This window comes from Stegastes partitus, unplaced genomic scaffold (genome assembly GCF_000690725.1).
Source record: "Stegastes partitus isolate 25-593 unplaced genomic scaffold, Stegastes_partitus-1.0.2 Scaffold74, whole genome shotgun sequence".
In the NCBI taxonomy this organism is placed as follows: Eukaryota; Metazoa; Chordata; class Actinopteri; family Pomacentridae; genus Stegastes; species Stegastes partitus.
The window spans coordinates 20,776-41,839 of NW_007577805.1; the positions used below are offsets into that span (position 1 = coordinate 20,776).

The following is a 21,064-nucleotide window of genomic DNA, read 5'->3' on the forward strand; positions in this document are numbered from 1 at the left end:
TACACCACAGCAGGGATACGTTTCATGCTTTGTGGTCTGGTCTCAACATATTGTGTTCATTAGTGCACATTACAATCACGACTGTGTGCTTTTTGACACGACATGTACGGTTTCAGATGACTTTTGGAGGAAAAAACACAGACAAACTGAACTCGCGCTCAATAACAAATGTAATCATGACCAGTTGTACGTATGGGTGGTTGTTAAGGAGGGACAAACTAGCAGTGTTGCAGGAGTCTGTATAATTACAGACAAAGGCTCTGTCATAGGAAAATCAGTGGGTACACGTGCACACCCTCCCAGTTCTCCTCACCTGACAAGCCTCCCACATCCATTTTCTTCAGGTTCTTGGCCTCCAGGATGACCACGGTCAGCTTGCCGGCGGTGGGAACGTACCGCAGAGAGAAGCAGATATCGCCCAGCTTCTCTTGCTGTAGACAGAGACAGAGACATTGCAGAGGTGAGAACGATTTCAACCGCGACTACTAAATCCAAATTTACTGCACTGATGCTTGAAGCAGATGCTCAGAGATGAAAAATTGTTCAGCCAAGCAAATGTGAAACTCTGGTTCGCCGTCTCAACACGGCAGACAGGGTTATGTCTTTTTCGTTCTGCTCTGTGCAGGCAGAAAGAATAGCTTCTAATGTTTAAGGCTGCAAGTGACTGTGCGACTGTACAGAAAGTCGACTGGTATTAAAGGTTAATGTACAGGACACCGACACCAGGTCATAAAGCTGTTTACAGTAATTACACTTTCCAGGATGCATGTACAGTAAGAACAGATACATTTACAGAAAGACGCTTCTGTCATTACTTTTAAGTGCCTACATTTGCATGTATAATGCTTTCTAATGCAGAAGAGGCCCAGACAGGCTGGCATGCAGGATTCAGTAATCAGTTTAAAACTACAACACAAATCATGGGCAGAAACATTTCCATGAATGATTTGGAATATAATAAAGAAACAAAGAACACCGGTGAAGTGTTCAGGCATCGGCTTGATTTGATTTTCTGATCAGTCCGACAAAATCCTGCTGGAGAGATGATTTAAGGATTGCTTCTAAATCCCTACATGGTCTGGCTTCACTCCACCTTCAGAACTATTAACCCCTTATCCTGCACTTTATCCCCTCAGATCAGAAAATCAATTACGGTTAAAAGTTCCACTATCCAGGCTTAAAACAAAGAGTACTTTTACTGTTTTCGCCCCGACACTGTGAAACAGGCTCACCTTACAGTCAGAACAGCTCAGGTAGTTTCTTAGTTTAAACATCTTTTGAATACACAACTGTACAGGTTGGCATTTGTATAATATTTTATGATATCTTTTCCAATGTTTTATTGTCATTTTTTAATGTGTAACTGTCTTTTTTTTGCTAGCAGTGTCAATATTTTTTTGTCTTTATGAATGTTTTACTGTCTTTTTCCAACGTTTTACTGTCTTTTTTAATGTTTTACATCCTCTTTTATGTTTTTTTTTTGTCTTTTTAAAAACTTGTATTGCCTCTTCCAATATTTAACTTTCATATTTAATGTTAATCAAACTTTGTTTTGTGTTACGATTGCCTTTTTTAATGTTTAACCTTCTTTTTTAATGCTTTATTTTCAAAAATGTTTTACTGTTACTCATTTTTGTCAAGGACCTTGTAACTTCAGTTTTTAAAGGTTCTGTAGAAATGAACTTCTTCTCTGATATGCAGGATATCAGTCGATCAGGAGGTCTACTGTGCTGTTAGATTAAGAAGAGTGTCTTCAATGGACAGTGTCTATAAAAAGTGTTTTTATTTATAGCACCACAACTGTGCAGAACATATGGACACGACAGCAAAAATGAACAAGATGGATGGACACCAATTTTTTGAGACAAATTTGCAAGCACAAATATTTTCTAATGTATTGTATATTTGAAACAGTCCAGTGATGCAGACAAGCTGTCGACTATGTTAGTCATCGTGTGAGCCAGCTGTCTGCTGTCCTGTTGTATAAATGGACAAAAATGAGGACAAAAACACTGCTCTATTATTTAACTGTGAAATTTGTCCTGATTAGGAAACTGAGCAGGTTTATAATGTAATTTGTTTCACGGTAACTATGAAAGGACCTTTTCCAAATTTAAATAGATGAAAAAAAAAACAAAACAGCATCTCTGAGTCACAGCTTCAGACTAACAGCCACTCAGCTGCACATGAGTCCTCGTATGTTTTCAGTCTTCTGCTATGGACTTGTTCTCTTGTTTTGGTTTGAATGTTTCTAATATTGGCCTCCTCTTGTTTGTCGCTCCTCATGTTACTGGAAAAGCTTGCAATCACTTCACGGGTTCACACAAATCACCATCACAACACATTAACACACACTGAACCATTCATATTCTTGCCACATACTTTTAAATACAAGGAGCAGACACAGCCAGTATCTCCCTCTGGGGTCATACCTGCTTTAAGCTTATTTTAAAAAGAGTTTACAAATCAAAGGCAAGCTGGATCTGAAAATTGACCTTCAGGTTATTTATAGGGTGTTTCATCAAGTGTTTTATACTGTTAAGCCCCCCCACTCATTTCATTTGTCATCCACTATCCGGGCTTGTAGCTGCTTTAAAACACCAAAGACTAAATAGTCTTTGATGGCGAGAGGCGGGTTTTAATCAACGCGAATGCACGCTCCCCCGTAGGCTCGCGAAAGAAGGAGCGACAGTTAATTATGCCTGTCAAGAGCAGTGACCAGGCTCTTTAATGCTCCACTTTGAACTGTAAAAGGCCAACTGCTGCTTCTCCCACTTAAAGGGCATTTTCAGAACTTTGCTACTTCATATTTGACCTTAAAAGTAAAAGGGATTGTGTATAGGCGGAGAGTATTAAATCTTTTTATTGAGCTTATTTCTAAAAGACACCTGACAGAGTGGCTCTGTCTTTGGACTGATAGGCTGACACGTCACTGAGTTTTCTGGCTTCTTACCTCCTAAAATTCATTTACATCTACGTATGACCTATAGGTTGGACATACTTGTGGGTCTATTTATTTTCCAAGTAAAGAGAAAAGCTATAAAGGCAACCTAAGTGGTTAACATTTTCTGGCAGGGAACGATTGTTTTTGAGGTGCACTGATGGCTACGGACTTTAGGGAGCTGACTTTGATCTGCAATGTCCCTGTTTCATGCCTGACTGGACCTTTGTTGCATGTTGCCTACCATCTGTGTTTCAGTTGATGTTCTGAAGAGGCATTAAACCCAAAATCAAGCATACATGTTTATTTTTTTAATTTCTGTGTTCATTTTTAGGGATAGGCTGCAAGGTGGCGCAGTTGGTTAGCACTGTTACCTCACAGCAAGAAGGTTGCCAGTTCGCGTCCCGGTGGGGGCACCGGAATCTTTCTGCATGAGTTTGCATGTTCTCCCCGTGCAGCGTGGGTTCTCTCCGGGTTCTCCGACTTCCTCCCACACAATCCAAAAACATGTTGAGGTTAATTGGTGATTCTAAATTGTCCGTAGGTGTGAATGTGAGTGTGCTTGGTTGTCTGTCTCTAAGTGTAGCCCTGTGATAGACTGGTGACCTGTCCAGGTGAACCTGCCTTCACCCTAAGTCAGCTGGGATAGAATCCAGCCCCCTACAACCCTAGTGAAGATTAAGCGGTGTATAGATAATGGATGGATTTTTAGGGATGTCCCAACCTGATGGTGTAGACTGGGATTCAGGATGAGCACAACAATTTAAAAGTGATCAATACGGGCATCACGCTAAGCCAGATCCTTTGTTTGCAATTGTTGCCACACAGCTGTCAGAAACAGAAAGTACAAGGTGCAGCAGAATGCTTGGTTCAAAATCCACTAGTTCAGGTTGCATCACAGAAGTCTCTGTCTTGGTGCCCACTGCAAGATAAACTCCCAAAATGCTTTCTGCTTGTCAACACAAAACTGCTTATAGCCTGAGTGCCCCTTAGCCTACAGTACTAAACAGTTAAAGGCTGCACCTGGTGGAGCAACCAGGTACTACAGTTAATTAACAATACATGTTTTGTCATGTATGTAGAGAAAGCAAGTTTTCATCATCTTCTGGAGCTTTAGGAACCATGGTACACCCCACCCACTACATTTCAGACATTGCCCTGTCAGACCTTTACAACAAATTCTTGGCCACCTAAAAAACATTAAGTAACAGCTTGGATGCAGAACTGCCTTTTTTTTTCTTAATTCACTGCAGAGGTATGCAGTGTCAACACATACAGTAGCTATTAATTTGATTTTTAGTAACTTTAATGTACTTTAAGTGTGTGTTATTTAGGAAAATGGTGCCGGATTGGGTATCCGCACGCCAAATATTAAATGACTTGCATTGGATTGGGGGCAAAAACAACCAACCAAACAAACAAACAAATAAAAAAAAACCTTGATCAGGACACTCCAATGCATTATTAATCCTCTTATGAACTGTTAAATGTATCTTGTGGCTGCTTGCAGGGCTCTCAGACCATAGCTTGGCAACCACGGCTCTACAGGTATATGGAACACAGGTGTTAACTATTGTTATAGTAGTTTACACTGTTTCTCTGTGTACTGAATTTGACTGTACAGTAATATTTATTTCTTACGTTGTAGTCTATAATATATGTCTTGTGCTATCATTAGGTCATGAACCAGTTTTGAGATTTTAATTTAAAACATAATTATACTTAGTTGCGCTTCCCCTTTTAGCTTTGTAATTAAAAAATACAATGATTAGGATTACTTTGTATTAATGCTTTAATTGTTTTGTAAGATTTAATCGATTTATTTGCTTTTAATTAGTTTTAATGGTTTAATTTGTCTGTTTTTGTGCAGTTGCTGTCCAGTGTCGAAATGTGAATTATTAATAAACGGACTTCCAGGAATGTTAGTCGTGATGCCGTCATCTCGGTAAACAGCTCAGGTCAGAGAGACATCATTTCACTCATTAAAACATTCTGGTAATAAACATCACTAAATAACTTTTCATGAGTCAGAAGGTGGAGAGTTGCAGGTTCCTCGGTCGGCCTCTGTCACAGCTGCTCTCCACTGAGCTCTGCGGGGCGTCGCTCTGGTGTCTCAAACCTTGCGTAAAATTGTCAGGTGCAGCAGTGCAACCGAACGCTAAGAAAGTATAGACATGCCCTTCAACTCAAACAACACCGGCAACCATTCTACACTGTTATAATTAACCTTTAAATCAACTCACCGCAATGCTAAAAATAAGGTTGGCAACATGTGCTATATGCCATGACATTTACCATGAAAATTGAATCTCCTGAACTGGTGCCTGGAAAGTCACAGTTCTATTAATTGAAGGGGAAGTGTGGACATATGATTAAGTGACATTTTCAGGAAAGATGGATTACATCAGCCACAGCATCACGTTTGTGGCTCCAGCACAAATGACTTGCAGAACACAGTAAAAAAAAAAAAAAAAAAAATCATATTGTTAATGGAAAAAATACTCTTATTATCGAAACAGCAGCTACTACATGTACAAATCTCCGGTTTGGAATGAGACAGGTGTCATAAAATAATTTCAAACCTTGTCGTTATTCATCTTGTGAGGAGAAATTGTACTTTCACCTGTATGTCTGCCTACACAAAGTCTTACCTCCTCCTTCTCAGCGCTCTGCAGATCCCGCCACTCCTCTGTTACGTGGCTGAAGTCCACCTTGTTCATGGGCACCTTGATGTCACCGATGGCATCATGTTTGGAGAAACGGTCGAAATCGTACACCGTCATTACCAGCGTCTTCCCACCAAGCTCTACATAGGGGACCTGAACAAGAAGGAGTTTCATTAGAGGAGAAAAAGCATGTACAGCTCATCCAATGATACTTGCTTTTAATCAGTTCAGACAAAGGCAGATGTGCATAAAGCCAAAAGGAGGTGGGTCGGAGTTAAACTCATCTCAGCTTTGAAGTGTCGCGATTGAGCCAAGTACCAATAGGACTGACGTTTACAGTTTACTGATATGTGACGCCTTCACTTTGAGACTGATTTTCCCAAAATGTTTAACACAAAGAAACAAAACATACACAACATTGGTTCCCACCATTTCTAAAACTATTATCTTAACTATTATCATTGCTATCTTAAACCTAAATTGTACAATTGCACTCATGTAAGGACAAAACTTGAAAATAAGATGTTGGTGTTGGTATTTCTGAAATAATGGCATTTTTATTTTAAAAAAAAAAATCTTATCTTATTGAAAGTTTGTTGTGTGGGTTGGCTGTGGAGATTATACTGTGTCCTTTTCTGTGTATTTTCATGTACCCTGTGTACTTTGTGTTGTACAGATATATCATTTGTTATGTTCACTAACAACTGACTGTCAGTTAGAACTTAATGAGCAACGAGTGAATTGTTTTATATATGGATGGGACCTCTCAGCAGCTTTAAATCTGAAAATGAAGCCAAAATGAACGATTAAAAAGACAAAGTGAACATTAAACTCTCTCTAAGAACCTCCTGTTTGCAACTCATTTATTCATACTTTTGAAAAAAAAACCCAAAACAAAACACAATTTAGAACAGGCCACCAGCTTATTAGGAACACTTGTTCAGTGTAATCCCATGCTGGGCTGTAACAATATAACCTTTGTAAAGCTAATATCTGGACTTGTTGACTTCAATTTGATATTAATCAGTCCTTGACTTTCTGCTTCGCATCTATTCTAAAGTTAATTGCATGTCAAGCAGTCAGATGTGTGTGTTTTTGGAGTGGGTGGGGGACGTAATTGTTTCCAAGTCAGTCACTTCCATCCTACCTCCTCTGTGACAGACGCTGACTTGTGTTCCTTGTTTGCCTTCAAACTTATTAAATAGAAATAACTTGTTACAATACAAAACAAGAGTGACGGGGCGATAAGGCTCCGTGGTTCGTCCTTGACATTATCTCGCAAAAACATCTCTTCTTCTTGACGGTGTCGCCGCTGCTTAGAATCACACGTCCTGTTTTTTTCCATGATGCGTCACAGATTTGGAAGTAAGTATTTCACAAAAAAAAGCCAACCAAATAAATCTTGGTGGATACCACATCACATTATGCTTAAGTTGCACCAAACACCTGCGACTCTCCGCTGATGGGTGAATAACAAAACTTTCCTCACTACTGGGCAACAGTCACGCATCTGTTCCGGCCGAGGCGCGGCCACAGTGTAGCGGTGCATCTGCCTGTGTTAATCCCAGTCACATCCAGCCTCAGTGTGTGTGTGTGTGTGTGTGTAGCTGTGTGTGTGAGAGATATTCTGTCAGGAGCTTGTTAATGTGCCAGCTGGTTGCTGTCTCCACACCTTCCCAGTATCCGAGGCTGCATGCAAATCAGATTGTCAGCAGAGGCAAAAGATCTCCAGCTACAAATAATGTGCAAGTGTTTCTGAGCATTCAGCGGACGAAGACGTACCTTGAAGGTGAACTGCTCGTTGAAGACGGGGTTGAGGGTCTTCCTGTGGACCTTGGTCTCAAATTTCTTCTTCTTGTCAGGCAGCAGGTACACCTTCACGTATGGGTCAGATGTGCCACCCATGTCCATAGCAGGCAGCTCTGCCGCCTGAATGATCCCCACCATGAGCTGAGAAGAGTAAGAGAAAAGGTAGAACAGTGAGGATGGGTACGTCAGAGAATCCAAATTACTCGAACTTCCACTGTCATCCCACCAAAATCCTGACAGAGAAATGATTGAAGTGATTTGCTTTAAGACACATAGTTCTAAGACCTAAGAAACCTGGATTTTTCACCTTTACTTCATTCTTTAATATCACCGGCAATCATTCTTCATAATGGTGTCCTAAATGTCACTTTTTCTGAGATATTGCTCTAATATAAGAGAGTTATGACGGCAGAATGTGGCAGCGGCTGAAGAGTTCGTAAAGGTCAGGATGTGCCAGACTAGCAATGAGAGGACTGTTTTTCTTCACATAAAGCTGATAATTGATAACCACAATGGGGGGTCTGGGAGGCTGATTGACCTGCCAGTCAGAGCCTCTACTCAAAGGCCTCTCAGGAGGTCCAGCTACTCAGTCAATCAACTTCCTATCAGGCAGCCATCAAGCAGCAATCTGGAGGCTGACCAGGGCACTCAGCCATGGAGCTCTACAGCTGTCAGGAGCTCCATCAGCTCATTGTGTGGAGCTGCTAGTGATGTGGAGGCAAATAAGCATGGGGGGAACAATGACCTCCAGTTGGTAATCAGCATAAGGCAAATAACCCCCAATGTGAAAGAAAATCAATTTTAGGGATGAAAAAAACCCAATACATAGACTCATTGATATGTTTTTTTTTTATGTTTCTGTTTTTAAATAGTATGAAATTGCTCTGAAAGCTAAATTGCTCGGCTGACTTAATGTGAGGGAAGCAAGAGGATCAGAGTTTATGGAAATCAGACAGAAATCCAAGGAAATGAATAAGAAAAAAAGCACAGCCCAACTAGATGTGGGATAGCTTGTAAGTTCATTCTTCACTTTGGAAATAGACATGTAAAGTGGAAGAGCCATTTTAGATACACATGGTTGCAGAGGTTGCATTCATTTGAGGATGAATGAGAAAATGTTCAGTGAGTCACAGTTGGAGCACTTCTACAGCTTGGATCAGTCTGATACTCGCACAAAGTCAATTACTTGTCCAAATAATTTACAACCAGTTCATTGATTAAAAGTTGCCTTTTCAGCAGCTACGACTCCCAACGTGCATTTTGGTAAAAAAACATCCAATGACCGCGTTTAAACTACTAATGGTGGCTGAGAGCTAAAGAGAGAAAACTGAACGTACCATCTACAGCTCAAACCTAAAACTGAAATTACTCAACTCACTTTCAAACTCTGTGTCAGGTTTGACAGACTTAAACATGCGTGGAACCATCTTCTGTTAACAACCGCACTCACAAAGCATGTTAAATTCCAAACAGATCCAACTTACACCTTTAACCGGTTTCTTAGCCATGGTAGCGTAGCAATGGTGCCAGAGACAAGTGAGTATGTAATGCTAGCACCTGTTTGTCATGCCAAAGTGATGGACAGAACAAGTTTTCTCCATGAAAATAATCCATTCATGCCTTACAATGGCTGAGATGTAACTCTACACTGTGCCTCCTTTAGGATGTGCACATCTGTGAAGACTCTGGAGTAGTTCAGCCCACATGTTTGAAGTGACTCTCAAGACTAGTAATGATACAGAAAGTTCCACCCTGCAAGCTCAAAGGATTGCTTTCTTAGGTTTGTTACATATGGATGGAAGTGTGAATTGTCATTGGTACCTTGCAGTTGATTGTTTACACTACATGGACGTTTTGACAAGGTCTTTAAACCAGTGTCGCATAAACCCACAGGATCACAATATAATCCAGGAGATTCCAGCTTTCTGTGTTTAGCCCTATGTAGTAACTTTAAAACAGTTTTGACAACCTGACTCATTCTCCTCTGACCTTTTAGCTCTCTGGCTATGATACCGACACTAACAGCTACTGCAGCTTTAAAAACTGTGTCCGCTTGCCTCCACACATTAATGTGCGACTCGACAAATGAGATTATTTCCGCTGCTTTTACTCTGAGAAATGTTTACATGTCTACAAGTCCAATGAGCTAAACCACTCTGCTCTTGTTTGTACTTAATATGCAGTAGGTGATTTGTTATTTATTTTTTTTTACCAGAGGAGCTGGCTCCCTGCTTCAACACAGACAGGGGGGATGGCAGCTTAACAAGGGGGTGTGGCTCAGTCATTTTGCTACCAAGTGGGGTGGCATCCTGACTCAAATCACCTACTATTACATGCCACATCCTACTATCTCTCTTTATTGATCAGTCATTTGAGTTTAAGTGAGTTTATCTGTGTGTGTGTTACATTTTGCCACACACATCGATAAGACATTGTAGTGCAGGTTTCATTTCTCATGTTCCTCCTGTGTCATTACTGGATGCATCTTTGCACAAGATGTTGGTGAGATTCCAGTAGGTATAGGTTACCATGGGATGGTGTAACGCTGATCAACAGAGTGAACACACACACGGTCACACACATGAACAAACGTCACACAAGACAATGTTGAACACATGATGGGAAGCATGGGCTGTCGTCTATTACCTGTTCACCAGGTTTTGCACAACATTTTTTTCATTGCATTACCAAAAGCACATTGGATCACTCCATATTAACTCTAGCTGCCTGCATCTGATCAGGATTCCTCACTGTGACATGGTAACACACCTCCGAAGGCCTTTAAAAGATGTACAATTATACCAGCCGTCATTTACCTTAACTTAAATGGAACCATGTTGTGCACGGTGGTGCTGTGAAGCGGCATTTGGATTTTAAGTGTGGCAATTTATCCTTGCATGCTGCCCTCCTGATTTCCAGCCATCCATCAGCGCAGTCAGTGGGAGGCACAGCGTGTCACAGCGTCTTTACTGGGAGAGGCACTGACGCTCGAGAGGAGATAAGAGCAGGACGTGGCTGGAAATGGTGATATGTAGTTTGCTGTTTTAACTAACTGAACCTTTTCTGCTTCTGTGTGACGCTACATGTTCACAATACAGACCATTAAATAAAAAACCATGGCTTAAAATCAAGTCACACAGGCAGCCATTCTGGTTGTGGAGTTATGTGTAAACTATTGCTTTGTGCTCAAATTTTACAGATTGAACTGAATTTTAGATTATCATCACTTGTGGTGAGATGAAGAACATTTTGTTAAAAAAAAAAAAAAAAAATCAATGAGTGTTTTGGAGTTAGATGGTAATCCTTACATCCATAATTTGGCAGCTGCTATCATTTTGTTTAAACAGCATATACAATACATACATGGCACTTTAATATTCTTCTCTGGTCATTTATTTAACCCATTAAAAACCATCTCTGGGTATCAGAGTTACATATTTAGACATGTTTTCTATGACAATAAGCCATTCATCTCTTAAAATGACCTGAATGTACCTCGACTCTGTTGACTCCTTCAGAATGTGGATCTCTATGAAGTCCCCGTCTCTCTCTTCATGCCTCCCTGTCCACTCACTGCCACTCAAGCACACCAGCTCACCTACATCTCTGCTTAAACACCGTGAAGCTGCTCTACGCTACACCAGTTGTAATATTGGAGTAATTACATGTTCACACCAGTAACTGATCCTGAGAAAAAATAAGGATAAAGAACGCCGCACCCTTCAGATTGATAGGGTTGTTCTTTAGGTTTGTTGTGTATGAAATCCTAGAAGTCAAGTTTAAGCAGTGTTGACAGAGCTAACAAATGGTCATTATATTATGGTAAAACGTCTCTGCACTACCTGTCTGTTTTGGAACTGACTTTAAGATGGTTCATAAAGCTCTTAATGATCTTGGTTCTACCTATTTATCAGATTTGCCCTTGTCCTATGAGCCCTCTGGAACCCTCGGGTCTTCTGGTCGCGGCCTTTTAATTCAATCAAAAGTCAAAACACAAACCAACAAAGAGGAAGCCTTCAGGTATTCCAGCCTATGGCTCTGGATCAGCCGTCCAAAGAATCTGAGAGCAGCAGAGTGTGTTGATATTTTTAAATATGGCTTATTAATTTATTATTACTATGTTTTTAATCTGTCTTATATCACTTTACCTTTTTATTATTGTCCTGTTTTGCTTTTATGAATTTCGATTGATCCCGCTTCTGCCGTTTCCTCGTTGAATTTATTTATGACAGCATTCCCTCGGTTCCTCAGTCCCTGTTTTATTGAGTTCCTCATTTGCAACATAATGTTAGTGGGAGGTTGGGCGAGGGGCATTGTCTGATTGGCTTTTTATTCATTTTGTTCAGTAAAGCACTTTGTGTTTCATTACATTTGAAAGAAAAGTGCGACACAAATAAGTCTGATTGATTGATTGATTGATTGATTAAAGCAATTATTATCAATTAAACAATAGGTCGAGCTGTTGCTTCTGCATTTTGTCTGTCAAAATGATGTTTGCCAAAACCTAAACACACATTTACAATAAATAAACCAAACAGCAGAAACCTCACACGGAGAAGCTGCATATATACGACTTAAATGATGAGTCAATAATCCGAATACTTTCTACTCGTTTTTGCATAATTAGGTTTAAAGTCGTAAACATCTCACACCTTTGAGGGTAAAAACAGAAACAACCGTGGCTGTGTGTTTGCACATCTGTGTGGGTTTTTGTGTTTAACTCAGGTCCTGTGACATCGCAGGGCTGCTGGTATTAACCCCCCTTTTATTTGTGTGCTGCTCTCCAGTCCGGTGAGCAGCACGCTGATCAGACTGGGTGCGGGATGGTGATTCAGCCGTTGGCAGCTCATCTTGGAGGGCTTTGTCCCAGCGCACCACGGCTCTGCTGTGGCTCCACACACATATGTACACACACTTCCAAAGACAAAGACTGGACTTCCTGACTCACACTTCTCCTCCTGACTAATATTTACTGCAGAGGCTTTGAGTGTTATTTTTGGGAAATGAACTGTCTGAACTGGGGGGGAATCCTGAAATAAATTATAAAAACAGAATCTGAACGTTTTTAAATTCATCCCTTCTTAATTAAGAGTTGAAAATTCACATATTCTGACTGGACACAAAGCCACACGCCTGCTCTTGACCTGCGAAAAGAGCAATGAATATGGTAATGATGTTGAAAGTAGGAATGACATTATAATTCTCTTCCTGCTGTGCTGAGAGGGCTCTTTGTGGTTCATTTGCTGTGTATTTGCCTGAAGTAGCCGCGTCGCTGCTCCCTGAATGATTTGGATCTTTTACAAAACCTTTCGTCTCATTAGTGTATAAACCCACTGTCATCAACACCAGGGGCAGCAGCCATTTGTGGTGGTTAACAGACAGAAACAAAGCTGGGACTTTTTGCCACGAGGACCTGACATTAATCTGCGAGTCTTTTCCCACTCTGCCTGATCGCCTTGCCTCAGTCCCTGCACACAGACACACTGGTGTTTCCCTCGTCTTCTTGGCAGGGTGGAACGTTTACTGAGTTTTGTGCTATCATGGGACATAAGTCTCTTTTGAAACGCAGGCACTTAATTAGTCAGTAGCGCTTACAGCATATTTTCTAATATTTGAGACAAATCAGTACGAGTGTTGCATGTCTACAAAGCCTACTGGTGACTTTTTGTTTAGCAAAAGGTGTTTGCTTTCTTTGAAAATCAACTCGTTCCCGGAGGCAAGCGAGCCCAGTGAAACAGGTCATGTGGAGTTCATAAACATGGTAATAGCTTTACTCATGATCCAGTGCACACAGGCTACATCCACACTAACAAGTTTTCTTTTTAAAATGCATAACTTCTGCTACCTTACTGCGAGAGTCCACATCATTCTGGAGTTTTAGGACCCCTAAAAAATAGAGTTATGGAAAAGCTGTTGACCCTGTTTTAATTTGAAAACTCTGGGGCTGGACTAAGGATGACGAAGACACCAATGTTCACTGTCTGATTGGTTTTAACTGTCACTGTGTGTTGTTCCTGCTTCATCACGCTCATAGTGTTACGTATTTATTGTTTTCAGAAGAAAAAACATAACATTTGCCGTGATTATTAGTGGTTAATTAAACATAAATAACAATCTACAACTGTTGCAGACGTGCTGTTTTTACATCATTGCAGTTTCTGTAACTGAAGGCAAATTCAGGCTTTGCGTGTCCATGTGAGCAGGCTGACATATGGACAGCGGACACACATGGTCCTGGTCCTACTACAGGAGGTACACGTCAGTGGGCATTTTCACTCATGTTGAATGGGACAGGGATCGAATAGCTGGTTACATATTATGCTGTAGCATCATGTTTATGTGATTCTTCCTGAGGTGTGCTGGGGGGACCATTGATAGAAAACATGTATAAATCAAAGCACCTTCAGAGTTTAACAATGACTATTCCAACTACATTTTATTTCACAACCTTATCGCCACACAGAGGGTCGACATTGGACGATCGTGCAAAAATCCTGCAAATAACAATCAATGTCAACACATTTTCTTAGGACTCCATATGTGCACTGCAATTACAAAATAATCATCTATAAGTTGGTGAAAGATTTTAGGAAAAACAAACAATCATTGAAGCATCGTTATGTTGAGGCGACTAAAACTCTTGTTTATAAAAATAACGGTTTAAAAAATTACATAAATTGTTTGTGGAAAACAACATGTGATTCCTAAAACGTGAGTGAAACATGTTATATGCTCATCTGTCACCCAGACTTGTATTCATAAAGGCCACATGACTTTCTGAATTGGCACTGAACCTCCAGACTAATGAAGTCAGCAGTCAAAGCTAAATTGTCGAGCCTTTTCCGTGGCAGAGCTGTTATTTGTGACCATCCAAATCCCACAATTACGCTCAAGTCATGCAACAACTGGCTGAGTGCAGGAAGATGGCAAAGCATGTGGACGGTGTGCAGGGTTTCAAATTCTCTCATGAGCTTTCCTTGTCATTCTTTACACAGCAGCTTCTGCCACCTCAGATGTGTACAAATGAGAGCAACGCCACAAATGCCTTCAAGGTCTAAAGGTGTGAGCTGTTGCTCCTATTTAAAGGATTTCCGTCTCTCTCTGTGACAGTAGATGAATCCTTTTGGAAAAGCAAACACTTTTGCCTTTTCCGTGTGGTCTGGCAACAAATTGAGTAGTTCATTTCAAGTCTAATCCGGCTTTGCTCTGAACGTGATTTCTAGGGATATTGGGCTGGTTCTCCCAGTTGTGAAATTGCACGGAGGAGGAGATGGGATTGTTTTGCTCGAAAAACAGAATTTCATTTCATCAGAAGGTGAGGCAAACACTGAATGATACCATCTTCATGCTTCAACATAATCTGTAACCGCAAACTATCCCCGGACTAGACGCTTCATGTTCTCCTCTGTAAGAGCAACCGTCTATTCAGTATTAATGGAAATTTCACCTGTGCCAGTAATCCTTGAGCAGTTCTATGGGGCTTGTGTTGACAGCACAGACCTAAAAGCTCAGTCTAAATAAAAAACATTTCCTGAAGGCCACCGGGCCTCTGGACAGCGACTGTCACTGAGCTGAAAGTGGGTCAGATGAGCGGCTGCCTCCCTGAGTTTTTCGGTCTGTCTGCTGTGAGCTTCTTTAACTTCAGAGGCAGCGAGCTGAGCCCGGCTTCTCTCTGGTCACTGTCACAAGATGTGAAAACTGTCATCCATTCATTACACTTTAGCTCCACTGTGGAGCTTATTACCTGTGTAATCAGGAACCTCATAGAGACCTGTCACCACCTCCCACTACATGACAGATCAACTCTGTGAGATGTAATATTGTCCAGATAATATCCGTTTTTATGAAATGACTTCTTCCCCGAAAGAAGTATTGGTCTGCTTCACTGAACACTAATGGTGTCTGCACCTTGTAATTTTATTAGCTCCACTATCGAATCTGTAATCTGTGAACTGATGAATATTTCACAGGTTAAACATGAACAGCTTTTGATTACTGACCAGTAAAAGCGACACGGGGTGTGAGAGAGCATGTTTGTGTTTAAAGTTTTCTCATGCACATGAGGGAGATGCACCTATGGCAGGCTGTACAGGAGCAGCGAGTGTTGGTGTCTAATCTAAGCTGTCAGTTGTGTTTATAGTGGGGAGTTAGCGAGCCCAGTGAGGGACAGTGTGTTCATGCACCGCGTCTATTATCTGTCACACAACATCTGGCGCCAGGAAGTTGATGTGGTTCCTCATTCTGCTTTTTAAAACTCAGTCGCTGGAAAAAAATAAAGCAGATGGATATCTGCAGGGGCTGTATTCAATCAAGTAGAAAGAAAGAAACAAATACACAGACAAACTAAATCCCAATAGTGTACTGTATCTTTTACAAGGCTCAGTGGCAAATGCACAAACTCGACCACCATGATATATCCCTGTGAGATTGCTCTCAAGCTTCAACAACCAAACTGTGCTTACAGCGGCGGTGATGCAACAAAACCAGTATGTTGGGCAAAACCTGGGTCGGGTCCTGTTTAATCTCTGGAGAGATGGACCTCAGAGGTGGGCTGTGGCCATACTTACGGGGGGGAGGAGGACCTTTTTGCAACAACGACACACACTGAGAGAGATTTGGAGCACTGATCCTTACCGTATTCTCTGTGAAATTGTAATCCAGGGAGTATTGTAATTTGCCCAGTTTCTGGTCCTCCTTGGGCTCGGCCTCTTTCTCCGTTTCAGTCAGCCCTGTCTCCGCATCCTCCTCATCCTTCAAGGCCTGAAGGAGACACCCACCAAGAGTCAGTGTCGCCTGTTTGTCGCTGGTGCCAGCAACCAGCCAGCCGTTCCCCGCCCAGGTCCTGCCAGCGGACCTACTCCTGTAAAAGCTCCCACTTGTTTTACGGTGTAAAAGGGGGGAAAACGGGGGGAAGCAAGCACTAAAACACCATAGCAGTTAACACCAGGACATGCTCTGTGATGCACTAAAGCCCCGGGCCTGGTCCCCTGATGGTGCTTTTCTATCAATCTCGGGGTGTTTCTGTCTAAAGGGAGGAAAGATCAAATGATGGCGCCAGAAATGAGAGCAATGGGCAGGCATTAAGAGGAAGAAGTAGGGGGAAGCTAGAGAGACACAGAGAGAGAGAGAGAGAGAGAGAGAGAGAGAGAGAGAGATGTATCCGGAAAAGATCACAGAAAGACAATTCCCTTGATGTTATTTCAGGCAGATCGAATCTCTGGCAAAAACACATATCAACTGGGAAGTGTCTGAGGTGGCAGAGGGTGAGAAGTGAAGTTGCCTTTTCGCTAGCCTGGCACTGAGGTGAGGGTAGCAGGTGGTGGCACTGGTGGGGAAGGGAGGAGAGGTGGGGGAGGTGAAGGGCTTTTGTTATAAGAACAACATGCGATTGAAGAGGCAAAAGGCTAGTTCTCAAGGTCATTCATTCAGCATCAAAAGTTGCCTTCCAAGAAGTCTCTTTCGTTAGGCATGCAGAGCATTCTCTGTCGTACAAAAACGGTGCTCTTGTGTGATTTCCCCCATTCTCAGGTCTGCTTTACACCCTCAGACATTCAGTCACATTGTCATCATAACCCTAAAGCTTTAATGTTATCCCCCTACGCCGATGGTAGCTAGAAGCATCATGCCAGCGGTGGGTGGGGAGGTGTTGGTACAAGGGGTCGTAATGTACATCGGGGCCCGCTCCTATTAGTTTGTCAAGTTGCTCATGTGAAAGCAAAAGGCTGAACAACACTGACTGGTTTCAAATTTGCCACTTGGTCTCCGCCTTTTGTGAGCAATTTGGGTTTTTTTCTTTTTGAGATACGAGGAATGAAAAGTGGAGCAGGTAAAATGATTGAGGAAATAAAAATCTCATGAGCTATCAAAAGTGTATTTTTTTTAACGACTTTAGGAGGTTAATCCAACTTGTATGCAGCTGCGCTCCAGGAAAGGTATGATCGGTTTCACCTGGGTTGACGCGGGCGAATGCAAATGCTACTGTACGTCAAAAGCTTCCTTTTAATCAGTAGCTTCAAAAGAGCATTTACTTGAAGAGCCTCTCAATCATTCCACGTTCGCTTGCCACCACTCGTTTGAAATGTAAATTAAAGATTCAAAAGGCAGGAGACTTTAGCTTGGCACGGAAATCAGCGTGGTTCAACCTCGTCAATGCGCACCCAGTGTTTCTTTCATACATATATATGTGCATATGCAGGTTGTACACACATATATACAGTAGATATACATGTACTGTATGCATAGTTACATATATTTGGTTCTATGGGAGTAGTAGTTGTTGTCAAGAGGCTATAAAAAAAACGTCAGAGCAGCAGGCTTAAGAAGATCCAACAGCAATTAGGAACCTACCGCCAGTGACCATCCCGAACAGTCATCAGACACAACACAGATAAGGAGGACATAGAAGGAAGAAACACAAATTAAAACAACCACACACAGGAGTTAACACACCAGAGTCTGGGCACACCAGGAGAAATGACCGCTCGCCTCGGAAGTGGCAGATTCACCGATCTCACAGATTAGTTATTAGGGTGACCAATAACCGATGTCTTTTATTTTGATTAATGGCTATTTGAGAATAACACCTGGATAGCACAAAGGCAGTATTGAGAAAATTAATGAAAATTCATGTCCGCTAACAAGCTGAGTGATGTGCTGCACCGCAGGTGCTTGAATGACCTACTGGTTACTAAAGCGTTGTGCTGTTCAATGTTATATAAGAAAATAAAAGACTCTTTAACATTTAAGTCATAATTATTGCTTTCTTCTACAATAACTAAGTCAAATGAGGTATGAAAACACTGTCACTGGTTTCTGTCTGCGATTTTGATCCACCTCTGGTAACAGAGGCGTCGCTGCAAATTAAACACACTTTGTACATGATTCTACTGAGGACGGCAGTATAATGATGCTCTGCTGGGGCAATTAGTGTGCCAACTCCATTTCAAGTGCCAGTGTGTCATAGATTGCCCTTCTGTGCTGTGGAACGGCTTTATTTCAGTTCCTCCCCGTTTGTTTATTTGGCTTGGTGATGTCATTTCTCTGGGTGGATACCACTTCATTACACAGCAACCGTTACTCACACTCTTCAACGAGTGAGCAGGTCCTCATATGACAAAAAGAAACACTCACAGGAACGATTAGCAGGAGAAAAAAAGAGAGATTCAAACACTCTCTCTTAAATCTGAAGTCATCTAAATGACTTCCATTAACTCTCCTGTAATTAAACTGAATGGTTTTTTAAAAAAATTAAACGGTGAAATATCAAATAATACTGTATGTATCTCTTTGGCAGCAGTAAATACATCATACATACAAAATACATACAGTGCAGTAGCAGCCATTGCATCGAAAATTAGAACATTTTATAAGCCCTAAAATTATAAAAAGAAAAAGTATGTGGAACATAGCAAGAAACATAAAAACACTAAACATTATTGGATATGTTTAAGACATATTTCTGGACAAATTATTTCAGCTTCTTGCAAATTCTCATGCAGACAGGATAAATTAAATGTCTTGGCAATAAATGCGTTAATAAACTAGCATGCAGGGAGAGTTACTTTATCTGAAATTCAAACAACAATAGTCTTTACCTCGGTTTTGGCTCCATCTTTGACGTCCTTCATGTTAATGGCATTTTTGCCCTTGTCTTTGCCCTTCTTTTTGTTTTTCTTCTTGAATATCCACTTTTTGCAGATGCAGAAGCAGCAAGCTAACACCAGGATGATAGCCACGAAGGCGATCGAGACAATGGCCCATGATGGCACTGTGGAAAAAAACAACAAACGGGAAAGCATTAGACGTCTAGCGGAGATGAAACTGCACCTCACAGGGAAGAAAACAACATTTTAGTGAAGTGGACCGAGGCAATGCTGCAGCCAAAGTTTCCAAAAAGTAGTGATTATATCAACTGACAGGTGAGATAAAAGCAGGAAGGTGAGTTAGCACAACTGATCTGCAGTCACCTACACCTGACCCGGGTCCATCAGCGAGTGGCAGACTCCTAACGATCGGCCTCGACTCGCAGGACAAGACCCGACCGAACAGCCTCAGCCAATTTAGTGGAAGTAACAGATGTTGGCATTTTCCACTTGCCATTTAAACAAAAGATTCTCAGACGGCTGACACTTTCACGGCAATCACCGGCAACACAGAAGTTGCTGGCAGTGAAAGCTGTGGTAATTTTGCAGGGTGAGCTTGAGAGGCATTAACGGAGGTACGACCATGACAATCCGATGATGCAGTCAGACCAGACGGGTTCACCGGGGCTTTGCACCCCTTCGTTCACACGCTCTCAGCTTCCATATTCCCTTTAGAAATAGTATGAAATTAATCTTTTGTGTTGGGATTTTAGGCTTTGAAGTTTTCCACAGATAGGCTGCAGTTTTAGACAAAAACTTTCCTCAAAGGCAGAGCTACTGAGGCAAGTCTCAGTGGGTAAATTAAAGCTGAACAAAGAGTTCAGTCAAGACAAAAAGTTGGAGAACAATAGAGGGAGGGTCCAGGTTCACTTTAAATCAAGCAGACTTTCACTTTAAAGTTTTTTACCTGTGAAATTGGAAGAAAATACAGGCAATACTATCATTGCGTCATTACATTCCCCTGACAAAACAAAGAGAACTAATTAAACATAGTATTATTAATTTTACTAATAGCATCCCACTGTGAAAATAGTGTCATTCATAGCCCCTAACTGAGAGTGTTGCCCTAAATTTTTGTTATGGTGTCACTCCAAATGATCATATTTTACTGTTCACAGTGTTGGAAGGTAACACAGTACATTTAATCAAGCACTGTACTTAAGGACAAGGTTGAGGTACTTGTACTTTACTGAGTATTTCCATGTTCTGCTGCTTTATACGTCCACTCCACTACAAGTCAGACGGACGTATTGTACTTTCTACTGCACTACATTTATCTGACAGCTTTAGTTGCATTGAAGATGAAGGTTTTACTCAATGGATACTAAGACAAGTTTTAAAACACATTGTTAAAAATTAAACCAGTGGTTTTCAGCCTTTTTGGCTTCTGAGGTCTTACAAAAAGCAGTGTGTAGAGTGGGTCACATTTCAGATGTCTGAGTTGTTAAAAGCGCCACCAAACTGTGATGCTTTCCTCTAAACATGGTTTCATTTCAGTAAATGTGAAAATGACATAATATCTCACCAGAAATCAAAGTCCAAAAGTTGTATCTGCCAGAGGGACCAAACCAGTACTTTCACTTTAATACTTTACATTTTTACGTTACTGCATTGCTACATTTCCGTTGATCTGAATACTTTTTTCAACAGTGGCTACTCAAGACATGCTTTGAAAGTGTTTTTCCTGGTGCACCATACAGAATTCGTCTTCGCTCCTGATGTTTAAAAAAGTCTTTAAGGACACTGAAGGCACTTTCAAAATCACAACACTGCCAAATGACTGCCTGGGTTTTGGAGAGGGCACCTTGAATTCATTTTGCTGGAAATTAGGTGGTTACCTCAAGTGTAAGATAATTTATGGAAGTCACAACGTAAGCCCGTGACAGAACAGGGAAAAATGTTTCTCTCTGCATCATTAACTTAATTAACTTGAATAGAAGAGATTTGTGTTCACTTTTCCTCTTTTCAGCCTACAAACTGTAGAAAACAAGAACATGACATTTATT

The 21,064-nt window shown here is 41.2% G+C and overlaps 1 protein-coding gene across 1 annotated transcript in view; it reads right to left on the minus strand.

Moving 5' to 3' along the window:
* Positions 1-21,064, minus strand: part of syt1a (synaptotagmin Ia) — a 205,581-nt gene that overhangs the window by 15,472 nt on the left and 169,045 nt on the right. The window contains exons 5-9 of the mRNA XM_008276467.1: positions 19,011-19,183; positions 16,051-16,167; positions 7,390-7,557; positions 5,593-5,760; positions 314-431 (exon numbers count right to left, since the gene is read on the minus strand). Coding sequence (XP_008274689.1) covers positions 314-431; positions 5,593-5,760; positions 7,390-7,557; positions 16,051-16,167; positions 19,011-19,183 — 744 coding nt within the window. The remainder of the gene's footprint in view (positions 1-313; positions 432-5,592; positions 5,761-7,389; positions 7,558-16,050; positions 16,168-19,010; positions 19,184-21,064) is intronic.